Below are 16,895 nucleotides of genomic sequence, written 5' to 3'. Positions count from 1 at the left end.
CAGTGTGAAGTAGCGAGAAGTGCCTGTGGTGCACGAGATGCAATTACCAGTTGCAGTTGACCATCATCGTCTTAAACGTTGGAATTCCCACACAGACACACATGAAGATATAATCAAAAAGGATAAAAAGCCACACCAGCAATGCCACCACAATTAAACTTCGGGTGACTTTTGCGTACCGGAATCGTCCAACTTCTTCTACGAGAACCAACCCCAATGGCACGACATTACTCGACATCAATTCTCTCTCTCTTTTTCTCCATTCAGCAAACAAAGCACACTAAATTCTTGCCACGTATAAACAGTGTTTAAAAATAGGAAACCTCCATATGGTTGCAACTGGCGTTCCACTGCCACATCCGGCACAAACCGAGCCAACTTCCGCTTCATCAACATTGCCTCACCGACCGAGCCCTCAGTAGTGCTCATACTTCAGACCATTGCCATGGAAAGCGTTTCGGGCTGGATCGGGTTGGTTTATGAATATTACAAAGCAATTGCCGTTTGCCGTTTTAGATTATTTACAGCTCGTTCCTTCGACAGCCGACGAAAATGGTATTTCGCCCATGGGCTATAGCCCTTAGTCCATGCATCCGGAAGGGTTCTCAGCTGCCAACACACACACACACACACGTGCCGCCCGGCAAAGATTGCTGCTGCTTTGTTCCCTATAAATCGAACCCGATTGGCTGCTAACGATTGCGATCGGGAAAGGATTCTTCTTCCTGCCGGGAAACAATAAAACTGGCACAAATACATAAGCATACCACCACCAACGAACCCCTTTTGCCTGGTCGGAGACGTCGTTGCAGCAGCATAAATATCAATGCTATTGGATTTTGCAAATGTTTACGATAACGAGACTATTGGTGGCCCATCACCACCGGCACACAAATATGCAACGCCCTCGATAAAGTTCGTTTAGCGCCCCCCGTTCGGGTTGTAATGCTTCACGGTACAAGTAGATATGGAAGTGTTTTGTGGCATTAAAACGAAGACACCCACAGCGACATAAAGCCCTTTTTAAGTGCAATCGGTACCGTAAAACAAAATTTCACCAAACGCCCAATTATTATCAGCTACCGGCAGCAGCGATTGTTTGTAAACCGAAATTAATGGTTTGTTTTGCCCTTTTTTGTGTTGCACCGGTCCAGAAATGGGTTGCTGTACCGCGTAATGCGCAATATTTCCCCACATATGTGCGCGCGTTAAAAATTAATTAAATCACATTCATGGTTGCAAACAAATAATTGGATGTGTTGTTTTATTTCTTTCTTTTTTTATCGTTTTTTCGTTTTCAAATATTTTATCATTCTTTGCAAAGTACGCTCGCTGCATATAAATCAGTGCAGAGCAAACTTTAACCATTCAAATCCGGCAAAATGCAAATACGCGAATCGCGAAAATTAATGCCACATCATAAATAATCATCGTAGGTGAAAGCCATAAAATAGATCAATTACGCAATGGCTTTGATTAATTGAACTGTTACGTGTGGCGGGAGGATGGACGGCACACGATGCGAATGGACGGGTGTGCGCTGTAGTTTTTCTATTTTTTATCAGTACGAACAATAACAATGTTGTTGGTCACCGATTGCATGTGTAATGATGGGATATTTGTACGCAAATTGTTATTGTTTTTGTAACATCAAAGTTGGAAAATTATGACTAGCATCGAACACGGCCCATTAAACAATTTGAGCTGATGATCGACAAACGCGACGGTGTGGTTTGGTTTCGTAATGGACGCCTGTTGTGCCGTGCGCTAATGGTCAGATGGAACATCGGTAAACATAAACACTAATTATATTTTGAAACACACAACCAGAATTAAATTGTTTATAAAAATCCTCCAGCAAGCCTCAATATGATAGCACGGCTATCATTTTCAATTAATACAGTTATGAGTAATTTATAATTAAAAATAACGATACAATATATAACAATCTGAGAGAAATGGGTTAAAATTGGTAAATTAAATAAGATAAAAGAAAATATTTAAAAAACCGTAATGCAATAACGAATTCTTATACCATTAAAGAAAAAAAAACTTTAAAACGTTAAAACACCCCCATGCTCATAAATACAAGAAAAACCAAAAGGATACAAAACAGAAACACATGAGAAGCGGACAAAACATACTAATAAAGAGGAGAAAATGAACAACTTTATTATACGAAAATAAATTACAACAAAACCACTCAATGTAAAACGCATTTATAATAAAACCTTACAAGCCAACGTGAAAAGTAATTGTAAAGAAGAAAAAATACAATAATCAAAGAGGGAAACAAATGTAAGAAACAAAAACACGTTCGTAGAGAAATATAAAAGCAGAAAAATATATCAAACATATATAAAACAAACCATATTTAGGAAAAGTTATAAAACACACACGAAAAGAAGAAAAACGAAAATAAATCACAAGATACTAACAGAGCTATGAAAGTAGTTCACGTGGCTGATTGTAATAAAATGAAAACAAAATCGCGAATAAAAGTGAAGAAAGTCATACAACACTACAAACTCTGTGAAACTGATAGCATAACACCCACCGTTCTTCCCTCCATATACCAAAGACACTTTCATCTAACCTACTAACTAGCTTAAAAAAGTGAATACTGAGCTCGATAAAAAAAAAACTCACCACCTGCCCTAGCGTCATGATTCACGCCTGATTCTTACAATTCTTTGCGTGTCACTCGAAGGTGCAGCTAAAATCAGCGCAAAGTGGCATCGTGCCGCGCAACTACAACTATCATAGATAGGCAACACGATAGCAAATTGCGAAAAAAAAACTAAAAAACCAGCAAAAGGGGAACACGGATGCTTCGCTTTCTCCGCCGGGGCTAGATTTCATGCAAATCAGCAACACCTTTATCAACCGTCGTTACAATATCCTACCCGTACCAATTATTTATTTTCTTCGCCTTCGCGTACTTTCTCGCAATTGCACCCGTCACACTCGCACTTAACTGGTGCAACTGGTTGGAAGATAAAATTTGATCACCTTCTCAACGGAAAAATAAACCGCCCCAAAAACTGTGTTGAAATAGAAAACCATTTCTTCTGCGAGTGCGTACACATGCACCGCACTTTTCTTGTAGCGCGGATTCAGCGAAAGGCCAGTTAGCGATTTTCCATTTTACGCTTACCTACCCTACCGCCGTGCTAGGTAATGCTACATCGCGTGACAGAAGCCCCTACATCGATACCGGGCGTGGCAAGAGTGTTGAAATGCGTGTAGTACCTGCTCGGTGGAAAATAAATGAACAGTTAGAAACAAATAGGCTAGCGAGTTGGAGCGCGAATTAGCAAACGTGACACCGACGCATGGTGCCAGGATGGGTGGAAGATAGGTCAAGAGCCACGCAAACACGTCCGGCGATAGTGGCGATAATTTAACCGTTTTCACAATTCGCATTGCAAACAGTCGTCCCATTGGTGAAGGAAAAAGCTCCCAGGCTGGAAAGGCAGAAGAGGTCGGTACAGCGACACGGTGAAACCCCTCGCGTGTGTGCTGTGGTTCCAGCCCTTAAACCAATTATGTCAAACATCGTTCGGTTTTCGAGAATTCGCAACCTGACGCACGGAGCCTGACGCACGGATTAGGTCAAATACAAGGAATCGTGCCCGCAAATGGCACCATCGACCACTGCCCAAAGCTGCCCTCGAATGTGTGATTAAACGATCTGTAGTACACCACTGCCTCCGATGATACCAGTGTCCAGGTTGAATTCTTGCCCAGAACTGGCCGCTGCGAAGGCGATGCGGGTTCTGAAGGCTTTGATGTCTAATATAGAGCGTCCGTAGACACCACCCGCAGCAGTTAGCGACATCCCACACCCCACAGGAGGCAGGAGGGAAATAACAAATCGTGCCGTCTGGGGCCTCGGCCCCAAACAGCTGCTGTCACACGCAACAGGTGCCGTGTGGAGGACTAAAAGGAAGGGCCGATGCGATCGATAATTCACTGTGCCCGATCGGGGCACTACGCTCACGTGAGGATATGTCGGCCGTGCATCGTGAACCGATCGAAGACATGGGTTAAGAAGCGAGATTTTGCCACTCATCCGTATCTATCCGGTTTCGCTTCACGGCGCGCACGGGGAAAACGTTGGGAAAACTTCTAAAGACGCGCGGGACCTAGATTTAATTAAGTGGAAAAATGACAAGACCGCAGCCGATGCGGTGATGGATGCTCTTCCCCCGGTAGGGGTTTTTAAATGGTCTGCCAATCAGGCTTCAGACCCTTGCGTTCCACGAGCAAACGTTTCCTCAAGACAGTCCAGACAGGCATACTGTGCACCAGATGCTCTGACAAGGGTATGTCCTTTAATAGATCAATAGAATTTGCCCCGTATGTTGGGGCAACCAACTAGTTCCGACACACCAGCGTCTTCAAGGAGTAAATAAAGCTCAGCTTTACAAAAGACAAGACAGCTTCCGACTTCGTTTGCTGGTATATTGCACAGCTTGCCGACCAACAGACACGAATAACGAACTTGCTGGCAAACACACCACCCAATCGTGACACCTCCACTATCGGGTTTGATTTATCGCCCAAGCTGATCTGGCTGTCGTGTTATGGCTGCTGGAAATTATAATTTTCTGCCACCGTAAAACTGTTGTGAATAATTTCCTCCCATTCATCTCGGGTATCGAGCGAACACACGACGGGCGCCACGCTACCGGGCGTGGAGTGAAAAATTAAGATTGAGTAACGCGAGATCGAAAGCGTACACGATATCACGAGATGCAGTTTGAACTGTAGCTTGTAGAAAATGTATTTATCTTTCAGCTCCAATCGTCCATTCGTTTGTCTCTCCTCCCATTCCCATCCCCTTTCCTATGTTGCGGCATATGTTGCAACCGTTGCACTTGTTCTCGGTGGTGGTTTTTTATTTTGTATGGAGAGAGAGAGAAAAAAGAAGAAAGAAAGAGAGCAAGAAAAAAAAAAATCATGATTCTGTTAGCTTTGGTTACACAAACAAAAAAAAACCATCAAAACGGAAAAGGATAACATACCGTTCAAACAGTGCACGATATATATCGGCGACAATTGTAAGCCAACTTTCAACCACCGCTGGAGGACAGAGGACGAGGAAGAAAAAACAAGCAGATTTTTCCGATTTTGGTTGTAACGTTTTTTTTCCGCCGTTTATCGCTCGTTTCGAATCAGAGCTTTATTTTCCTGTCCCGCTACATTTTACCACCAGCGGGAGAAACAACCAAACCAACCGTCAATACACACAACCTAACGCGATGGCGTTCTATCCCTGTACAAGTGTACCAGCGAGCACAGGGTGCTTCCTTTTTTTTGCTGTTGTGTATATGTATCCCACTTAAACCAACCTTCATCATGTCGCCCTTCACCCCCGGTTTATACTAAAGCCGGTCCGCGGAAAAATCGAATCAATACCACACAGCGGTGCTTCGACAATAATCTTGTAATGCTTCCGCGCGCATCTACACCCTGGGCCGCGCTAATGGATTCTCGATAAGATTATCCAAAAACCGAGAATCGAAGCCACTTTCCCCGGCCAGGTTCGCGCTGATCGATCGTTAGCGGTATGAAATTTAAACGTCACACATCCATATTAATGACCTTTTCCTTCCGTTCGTGGGAGAAAAGGTTGATCATCCGGCGGGGTGGTACCGACGCTTCGATTCAATTTAAGGGAGCGAGTGAACGAAAATAACCAACAACCGCACAAAAAAAAACCCCTTCCCTCCGTGGGTCAGAAACGTGACGGAAAATTTGTTCGGAAATGAGCAGAAAGGGCTAAAGCAAGAATTGGAAAATATTGAAATCTAATTCGAACAGCCGGTTTTTTTTTTTGGAGCAGGAAGCGCGCACGTGTACAAGTTAGCGAAATTACCCATTCAATGGTGATGTTAGTTTGAAATTCAATTTGCAAAGTTATTGCACGCTTGTCGCTGTTGTGTATTTGCTCTAGCGAAGGGCGTGAGATAACTCCATTTGGTACTTCATTGAGGTTGGTTGGCCATGGTAGGGACAAAGGTTGTTATTAAGATCTTTTTTACTTACTAATAATGTACTTTTTTCATTAAAATTATTTTTTCTCCATTATTTTAAACAATTTGCTTCAAAATTTAATAGACTTTCCACTATCGCAGGTCACAGTTCTTGTTTTTCTTCATAATCTTCACCTCAATCGTCTTTTTTTCTCTTTTTTTCTATTTTCCGTTTTATTTTCTTGTGCATTTTGATGATGTTTTGAATATGTGTCAACCTTTCGGTACCCTTTGTTAGCCAAAGTGGTATTGTGTCCAGTGTTGTCCAGGTCTCGTAGAAGTAGGTAAAAGTTAAGCCTATTTATAATAATATAGCTTTTAAGATAGTATGTGTTTAGTTTAGGGGCGGACACTATTATTAAATCTATACAATGCAAAACGATAAAAGTATTCTTAATATCTTCATCATTATAAAACTTCAAAAATTTCGCCGAGAATGTTTTTATTAGTCCGATGCCCAACGCGAATCAGTCAAGTTTCCTGCGGCCAAAAAAGGTCACTTTTGCTATTTGTGAAAAATTGCAAGAAACAATCATTTATGCATCGAATATATAATATATTATTAAAATAAAAAAGAAAATGTTATTTGTTTATCTTAAAATATATATTTTTACTTAGGATTGACAAAAATTAGCGTAAAATATGTAATCAACAACTAAGAAAACTGTTGAACAAACGATAAAAATAATAATTTAGTATAATATTTTTAAGTAGTAAAAAACCATCACAACTAAGAAGAGATTATTTTTAAAATGTACCACAAAAACGTGAAATGGAAAAAATCTACCAGAAACAAGGGAAGTAAGTCATGATTTTATAATTATTCCCACTAGTGTACTTGTTGCAAATTTTCAACACGTGATGCAAAGATGCAAAGAAAAACATCATAACTTTCAAGAAGTATACAAACAAAATGTAAAAGCTAACGTAAATATGTACCTCGCACTATCACAATATTGAAGCAAATCTGTCGATCATCAGCCCAACGAAAGGCACACAAAAAAACACACTGTTTACAGCGCACCTTACCTTTGCACTGCAATTGGAATCCAATGCCCTGCAGGGATTTTGAACGGTTTGCCAGCAAATTAATGCGAACGATAAAATTGCCCATAAATACTAATACTGCTCCAATCCCTATAAAGCTCACTCAGCGCATTATGATAAATCTAACCTCAACCCCTGCCAAAGGAAGCAACGTCCAGTCGCAAGACCGACTATGAGCGCGCGCGAAACTAACGAGCACTGTGGCGCTATTTTCACGCGAAAACCCCTTGCCAAACGCGCCAGGATAACTAACACGTTACAAAGTTAATAGCGGTTTTATTGATTCAGACAGACCCCGCCAACCTGCCCCGGTGCCACATTGCATTGCCTATCGCAGTGTCATAGCAGAAAGGCACACGAACAGTCAGATCATTTCCAACATGATGCCGGTGAAGCCGAGTTGAACGATGCAAATATGGCCGGCGAAGCGGCGTGATGGAAGGAATTGTGGTACGACCGCCACATACACACTGCCATCGTAAAAACTGCAGCTTTATCGCATGCAGACGCACGCGACGAACCGAACCGGGATTGGAGAAGGGTTCAATTAAATGGTGGAGCTTTTCGTGACGACTTTCAATAAAGTCTGCGCACTGGTGTACTAAGGCAGGGGCGCGTACTTTGTATTGCGTATGGAAAGGGTGGTGAAGAATTTTGTTTCCCACCCCATCATTAAACGGGAGAAACGGTTTTCGTTCAACACCTTGGATCATCTGGCCGTCGGTGAGCAAAAGAGTGACAGCGAACTTGACCCTACCGTGAAGCCCGATGGCTCCCGGTGTTTGAATATTCGCAGCGCCCCGAAGAATGTGCAGGTTCATGTGATTGCTTTTTTTTTTATTTTATCAAAAAAGTTTCACTTGGCGGAATTTGCCGTCGAATACCGTTTTGCGTGGTCAGACACTTACCTTCAACTTTTCCCAGCGCCAGCACGAATATGGTTTGCACCGCCGGTATGGCCCATGCCACCAGATGGAACAGGTGCGAACGGCTCTCGATTGCTTCGTGGCCCCACTTGAGACCGGCCGCCAGGAACCAGGCCAGCGCCAGGCAGGCCCACCAGGCGAACGCTGCCATGCAGCAGAAGTACAGCGCCATGAACAGCACCGTGCACGACGTTGATTGACGATGGCCCTGTTGGGAGAGTGTTGGCAAAAATGAAGGAAAACAACAGACCGCATTAGTACTGGAGTGGTTTCGATCGCGGCGATCGAATCGCGAGAAGCAGACTCTAAGCGGGCGTTTCTGTTCGAATTTAAATTACAAAGCTTTCTGCGGTAGCGGGACCGTTACGTTTGCCCGATGGCCATCGCTGACCAGTAGCCCCACACCACGGCAAGTGCAGTGCTGTTGGGGTTCCACTGGCCAGCCTGTTGTTACTCACGTTGATTATTATCTAGAAAGTATCGTATGCGTTGCTGATGGCTGTTCGCTTCCCGGGCGGTAACTCGATTTGAACACGAGCTAATAATACAGACAGCTCCAGCAAACTGTACTGGTTGGGGGAATGGTACCTGGCTCGAGCATATAAATTTTATCTAAAATGTATTGCATAAGCCGCCGGCAGCGATGAGAACATTCCTCAACACACACTATCGAACTTTTCGCAACTTTCAACGGGATTTTGGGCCCTTTGAAGTAAGTCTATGATCGGCCATAGCTAACAGGTGGGCTGATAATTGTTTGGGCTAAGACACTAAAACATTTTTTTTTTTTTGCAAAATTATTAATTTTTTATTCAACATACATCCCTTCAAGGGTGATACACCGATTATAGCGATCTTACAATTGTCGATACCTTTTTTGTAGTAGCATTTGCCAATTGACTCAAGAAAGGCCTCAGTTTCCGCGATCACCTCTTCATTCGAGGAAAATTTCTTCTCAGAGTACATCCTTTTGAGATCGGAGAAATGGAAATAGTCACTGAGAGTCAGATCTGGGCAATACAGTGGGTGGGGAAACAATTCGTAGTCTAATTCCTGAATTTTTGTCATTATTTTCACTGATTTGTGGCAAGGTGAGTTGTCTTGATGAAACAATTTTTTTTTTCTTCAAATGTTGCCGTTTTCTGGCGATTTCGTCCGTCAAACGCTCCAATAACTTGACATAGTAGTCCCAATTAATGGTCTTTCCTTTCTCAAAATTATTCCTTGCGAATCCCAAAAAATTGACGCCATGACCTTGCCAACTGATTGATGCGTTTTCCCCGCTTTGGAGCAGGTTCATCGTGTCCAGTCCACTCGGATGACTGTCTATTGGACTTTGGAGTGACGTGGAAAAGCCAAGATACATCCATGGTAACATATTGACGCAAAAACTCGGATTTATTTCGCTCAAACAGCTCCAAACACTGCTCCGAATCATCAACTCGTTGTTGTTTTCGGTCAAATGTGAGCTCACGCGGCAGCCATTTTTGCACAGCGCTTTCTCATATCCAAATTAGAGATGTCCGCGCTGAGTGAGAGTGAGTGAGTGAGTTGAAACCTTCATAAAGAGTGAATGAGTATAAATCAGCACGAGGAGTTTTAATGAGTCCTATAACAACTCTTTTGCGTTTATACTCACTCTCACATTCAGTGCCGACTAGAAACTCACACACGAGTGAGTAAAACTGTCTTATCACTCCTTAGATTATAATCACTCTATAAGAGTGAGTAAAAGAGTATTATCACTCTTTTGAGATTGTAATGTGCTGTTTCTCTTGTTGAATTGTGTTGAGTAAAACAGGAAAAGTTTAAAAGAGAGTGACAGTGTTTTATAATTCATTTTGGATTCAAATCAGTGAATAGGAGTGAGTAAAAGTGTTTTATCACTCTTTGTGGATTCAAATAATGCTGTAAGTATATTAAAAATGAATAAATAATAATGTATCACACCTACAGAATTATTTCAACCCAAAAGGAGTGATAAAACAGTTAAACAGTTAAGATATAAAACTCACTCTTACAGAGTAATTATAATCTAAAGAGTGATAAAACAGTTTTACTCACTCGTGAGTGAGTTTCTAGTCGACACAGAGAGTGAGAGTGAGTATAAATGCAAAAGAGTGGTAAACACATTGATGCAGTGTAATACTTTTAATGAATCTCAAAAGAGTGAGTAAAGGTTTCAAAACTTTAAACCCACTCTTTGGCTCTGATTCAAATCATTGTAAAAAGTGATTATTCTCATCTCTAATCCAAATACTCGATATGTCCAACACGTTCCTTAGACATCTTTAGGCTGTCAGCTCGATCTCGATCAACTTCACATTACGGTTGCTCTTCATAATTTTGTGATTTTTTTTTTTAATGTTTTCGTCAGAAAACAACCTCTTTCGATCGTCCACTGTGTTTACCGTCCTCAGGGCTTATTTTACCACATTTAAATTTAGCATACCAATATTTGATGGTTGATTTTGGTAGAACAGCGTCCACAGACTCTTCATCAAGCCAATTTTTGGCTTCAAATGTATTTTTACCCTTCAAAAAGCAATATTTTATCAACACGCGAAATTCCTTCTTTTCCATGCTTACTCAAAACACAAAAGTTGCGTTACACAAAATGCTCTAGCTCATTAGGTTATGGCCCGAGTGCTGTCAAATTTGGACAGAATTCGTTTGAAGGTTAGTACAAACTATTAAATATATTAATATATATTAATAAAAATGATATAGATTTAAATCTACTAGCGCGATCTATGTGTTAGGGCAAACAATTATCAGCTCCCTTACGGCTATTATATTAGAATTCCATGAAATAGCTTGCCACTTATTTTCAAGCGCATAATAAACCACAACCGTAACGAACCCAAACGTCTTCTTCACAAACGGACGCTACTTCAGCAGTAATATGCATGATAAATTACAATTCGCACTCATTTACATTCAAGACAACACCCATCCATCGTGCCTTAAACCGATAAATGCTCTCACAGACACAGAGCCACGCGCGAGCTTACCGATTAATTAGAATTCACAAAGCTATTCTTTATGCTTCCGGCAGCAGGAGCCCAACACCAAAAAAAAAACCTTCTCCATCGTGAGGTTAGGGAAGGGAGCAAAAAAAAAAATGAAAATCACCAGCGAATCGAACCCCCGCGCGCGCTGGGCAGCATTGAGTGAAGCGGATCAAGCAAGTCTGACAAAGTCGTTCCATTCTTAATCGAACCACGCGGTTCGTGACATGAATTCGTTAATCTTCCACCACCGCATGTAATATAAGTGACGTTCGAAATGGGTGTGAAAAAAGATGAATATTATCGACTATCCGAATCAGTGGAACGTGCAGGCGTGTACAGGAGCGATTACTCGCTAACGCTTAACATAGCAATGGCAAACAAAACGATCCGTTAGTAAGAGAGCTGCTGTTTTTTCGGTAAGCTCAACTGAAAATATTCTACTACGCAATGTTCGGGTGTAATTAACCGCTCATGTTTGATACAGAAAACCCTAGTAGAGCATTTAAGTTTTAATTGAATCAACGCTTTATGCGGCTTAAGACAATTCAAATGCGATTAAATCATTACAAATAACGGGTATGGCATGACCTTTATGAGATTAATCTTTTTCTTTGTGATAACCTGTGCACAAACATGCAGGTACGGTTAGAGGTTTAATGGCACCTTGGGGATATGTTAAGGCTGCTTATATCTGTCCAGTATAACCTCTTCAAGCATTCACATCAAAACATCCCCATTTTCAAACATGTTCCCGATGCATGGGAGTTTTCGTGGTTAACGCCGGTCGTCAAGGACAAATCTCGAAACTGCATCGAAAACTACCGTGGGATCACTTCGCTATGTGCCTCAGTTAAGGTTCTCGAAATGATAGTATACTGCATGATGCTACATCGATGCGGTTCGCTCATCACTCAACGTTAGCATGGATTTTTCGCAAAGAACCTGTTGGAATTCGGGTCGCACTGCTCTCATGCAATGGACGACGGTTTACAACTCGATGCAGTATATACGGATCTTAAAGCGGCCTTTGGTTAAGTGATTCACCGGTTACTGTTAGCTAAATTTGAAAAATTAGGTCTCACATCTCCGCTTATCTCTTGGCTCAGGTCGTATCTTTGCGGACGCAAATATAGAGTTAAGCTGTGTCATCTTGGTGTCGAATTAGACGACGCACATTGAGAGCATTATTGACAGAGCTAACAGGATGTTAGGTTTTATAACTCGACAATCTGCAGAATTCAGAGATCTTCCATGTTTAAAATCTTTGTATGGCTGTTTAGTACCATCAATTCTCGAGTTTAGCTGTGTAGTATGGTGTCCCCAAAGTGTTGTGTGGAATAATAAGCTCGAATCTGTTCAACGACGATTCACTAAGATCGAGGTTCGTTGCCTCCCTTGGAGAGGGAACTTCAGCATGTCCGACTACCGCACACGATGTCTTTGACTAGGCCTGCAATCACTCGAGCACCTGCGAAAAACCTTACAAATTGTGTTCATCGCTAAACCGCTTAGATATGAAATTGACGCACTTGAGTTGCTAAAAAATGTACACGTATACGCACCAGTATAACTACTCAGTGTTTTAAGATTAGGAGTTTAGCTTAGTACGCCCTCGACAATAGCCACAACTGAGCTTATACCTTAATTTAAGTATACAAGGGTCAAGGTCCATGTCGTACAAGACCCATTAATTGTTAATCCAATAAATAAATAAAAAAATCATTTTCAGGACGAAAGTGGCGATCCAAGACTACCAAACATTTATGATGAAGGTCGAAGGCAAAGTAACTTCATCGTCCCGCCGGGAGGCCAGATCAACTGAACAGTTTTCACTGCTGAACGATTGCTTATTAGCAAACAGGCAACTATCCGAAGGAGCAATTCAAACATTCTCTTCCAACGACGTCGTGATCTTAACGAAGGTCAAGAGCTAAACGACACTGAACGGCAATAATAAACAAGGAAGCTGCGATCCTATACCAACGAGTTATCAGTGACGACACCTACGTCATGTCGGGCGAAGAAAGGTCGTTCGTTTGTTGATGATCAACGAAAACAGTAATCTTCATTTCCTCAGGACCTGTTCAGGTTGTAGTACCACTAAAGAAGAGGAGAAATTGAATCACCAGGATCACTGGATCTTTTGGTCAAATCTGGGGCCAAATCTGGTCCAGCATGAGATTATCTATTAGATGATCCCGATTATTATGAGATGATCCCGCTAAGAGATTATTGGAAGAAAGAGATTGGTTAAAGAATGAACGCAACTATCTCAATGTCGCTTTCCTTTAATCTTCATAACTTTAGTAACTAGACATACCTCTATTACAGACCTCTAACTGTAATAAAGAATATCAAAAAACCTCTAGTACTTGGACCAATTGAAGACCAACACCAGTTTTCAACTATATTGAAAATAAAACAGTTTCAATTAAATTTCAGCGATTGTTTAAATTAAGTTTCGCCTTAATAAACAATTTTCTGTAAAATAATACATTGTGTGCATACTCAATTCTTCACCACTGCACATTGCACACATTGCACATGCTACTGCCAGTAATGTGATGATGAGTATGAAATAAAGCATAACATTCCAGCGCATGACAGGGTGGAAAGTAGAAATAAATAAAACCACCATTGCATTTGCTATCACAACAATGCACCGGTACTCGATTCTACGTACCGCAAACATGTTTACAACTTCAAAGATAGATTAAATAATACATCGTTACAGCATGCTCTCTATGTCCCGTCACTGCCAGTGCCAGTGCGACCAGCCCCGTAAACAGTGTTGAAAAGCATAAGTATACATTTCGCCGAACTGATTGCATCCATTCGTGCACCAGCAACAACTCAAACGCGTGCGGTTCACCGTTCCATGTGTGCCATGGGGCACGATTTCTTCGCCATCAACGACGATGACAACGGCGAAGACACAGCAATAACTACAATTAACTACAACTCTTTAGAGCCCGGCGAGAGGTTTTCCCCGGCACAGCTTCATCGGGCACTTCGCGGAAACTGAGCCGCCGGCAGCTTCCTCCGACCATGCCGTCATTATTGCGCCGGAATGTGTCACTAATGCCGCATGCGACCCGGCAGGGTAGGAAGCAAAAATTGAGCCAAGTGCATCCGACGACAAATGGCGCTGGAGTTCATGAGCCCGACATCATTTTGGATGGATAAACACAGCCCTTCTTTCTGCGGTCGAGGTGCTCCGGAAAAGGCCGTGCGGTTCGTAGCATTGTTCCGGGTTTTGTTTGGTGAATGGGAGGCAGATTACTCTCGTTCTTTCAGCTTGAGACTGTCATCTTGAAGAAATGGCCGGTGAGCAGCGTATCCAAGATTCTGTCACAATGGGGCACACACAGCAAAAAATAGGGAACGGAACATAGTTGTATTTAAAAAGATCTTAAACGACTCCGGCACTGCTGTACGCACACATCTTATCCGAACACATCGACTTAAGGTGGCCATACACCGTCGGAACTGAAGGGGGTGTAGCATCGAGGAGGAAAAGAAAACAACAATAAACTGTCTTCCATTCGGCTTCAATCCGTTGGGGTTGATAAAAAAAAGCTCTTCTCAACGCAATTGTTTCTCCGCGGGAGAATTTTGTTTGGCTGGTGCGTGGTGCAACCTTTTTCTTCTAAGACCCAAACCCGATCCACCGGCTAAACGAGTGCTTCCTCTTGGCTTAAGCCTCCCACCAACCGCCTTTCGCTCGTTTCCCACAACCCGTGTGGTGCGACTTTGATGTTGAATTAATGTCGAGCAGTTGCTCGTTTTTTACTTTACCATACCCACGGGGCCACACGGTCACACACACACAAACACACCCGGGACCGCTCCTTCAAGCGCTATCAATCTCGGGCGTGACGGGTCTTTTCGGCTGCGGATGGTACTTCTCTCATTGCGCGCCTCAGCACACGGAACAATCCTTTATTGCATAAATATTTATACAATAAATATATATATACATGAATCAACCGAGACCTTCATTCTTTTCTTTCCTTACGTCATGCGCGTTCCACATTCGTGTTTGATGTCGCTTTTTATTTGCCGTTCCCGGTAACGGTGGAGCCGCAACATCGCAACGCGGTCGGAGTACAAAGATTCTTTAATTAAAATTATTTCTATAAACATACGGCAGACTGTGGGAGATGTGTTTTTTTTTTTTGTTTCGACCGAATATACGCGTAATGTAACACTGATAGCTAAAGAGCAGGACAACAAAGGAGGTGAGGTTTAATTTGCAGGAAAACAATATGCCATGATTCAATAAAGTTTCAACGACACTGCGGGAGATTGGAATGATTGGTGATTGCACAATTTGAACTTCGTCACCAGGAGTTGCTTGTATTGCTTGATTGATTATAGATCAAGAGCAGATATTCAATTAACTTTTCGCAAATGGGTTACGGTTGAGGGTAAACATTGTGCGAATTTTGATTAATTTGTGCTGTATACTGTGATAATGATAATGTATTATCTTTTAATAATATTAATTTACAATTAATCTTTAATATAACGAGCATTAATCGATCTTCAGAAATCGTCAAAACCTAAAGAATCTAACAAATTATGAACATCCAAAGACTCTAGCGAAAAAACAACCTCAAGTGATTTAGGGCTTACTTTGACTTGATTTAACTATAGCTGGATTGGTCCTGATGGGATTTTGAACCGGTCCTGTCGTGTGACGACTGGTTCTGCTATCAAATAAACAGCGTAAGGAAACTTAAAAATCCATGCATTTTCAAATTTTTACAAAGCTAAAATCATTATGGATCCTTGCAGGATAAACGCTACCCAAGAGATCTAAACTAATCATGAACGTCTAATGAATAATGAAATATGTAGAAATAGTGTTTTTAGGAGAATTTTCAGCAAGAAATCTCACGTTCAAGCGTATAATGAACAATTTGGTAGATGATGATGATGTTTTAAAATCGATTAAATTGAAGAACACTTCGATTTGACGGTCTTACTCGTTCACTGTCTTTTTTATTCCGGTTTTTATTTTTACATGACAGCTGTCAAAATTGTGATCATCGCTCAATGCGCGTTTACACGTATATACATTTATTTTATTTTATTTGTTTTTTAAACTTCTACAATGTACATTACCGCAATGAAATTATCTGCAAAGCACTGACTAACAGTAACTGATGAAGAGTTTTAAATAATTTTTGTTGAAATCGGAAGTAGAAAATTCCGGTTAAGAAGTTGCTGGCTTTTGGCGGAAATGTGAAAGCTGTTGGGCATTTCAAATTGATGTTCAACTGTCAAACTGTCAAATAATTGTCAAACTGTACCTCTAGCAACTCAAAGTGGTATCTCTTGCAAAATGTTTGGAAAGTTTTAAAACATGCAAATGGATACATAATGCAACATAATACAATGCATGCTTCTTTGAGGCGTTAGGAATGTTAAGAGATTCACATAACCTCGAGAGCGACATCCAGAGTAATATATTTGGGTTATAGTTATGAAACTGGTTCACTCTGGACAAGAGGTCTCTAGATATCTGAAATAACATCTGGTTCTAAACGCTATTATAGTTTCATCGCGCAATGTACAACAAAATTAACAACAGTCGTCTTGAAACATCGTAAACCGTAAATGTTGTTCGCCACTCAATACCGTATGGTTTGTAACCGATTAGACGACTTTGAGACGGGGTTGAGAGTATGCAGTAAGTAACACCCTGCACTGTAGCGGACAACCCAATGCTTCTCCCATCATCACGAATGCTGTTATCCACCAACACCGAAACACTAAACACCCGAAGAACGTTCACCTAAAGGTAAAGCGCGTTACGGTTAACCGCTAAACCCCCCCCTCAACGCACCAGTCTGGAGCGA

General features: G+C 41.6%; 1 protein-coding gene across 1 annotated transcript in view; it reads right to left on the bottom strand.

The window, feature by feature from the left end:
* Positions 1–16,895, bottom strand: part of LOC128309920 (frizzled) — a 246,551-nt gene that overhangs the window by 167,817 nt on the left and 61,839 nt on the right. Inside the window, exon 4 of the mRNA XM_053046429.1 lies at positions 7,997–8,222. Coding sequence (XP_052902389.1) covers positions 7,997–8,222 — 226 coding nt within the window. The remainder of the gene's footprint in view (positions 1–7,996; positions 8,223–16,895) is intronic.

The sequence above is a fragment of the Anopheles moucheti genome, chromosome 2, assembly GCF_943734755.1.
Source record: "Anopheles moucheti chromosome 2, idAnoMoucSN_F20_07, whole genome shotgun sequence".
NCBI classification, from domain to species: Eukaryota; Metazoa; Arthropoda; class Insecta; order Diptera; family Culicidae; genus Anopheles; species Anopheles moucheti.
This window is presented reverse-complemented; position numbering and strand designations above follow the sequence as displayed.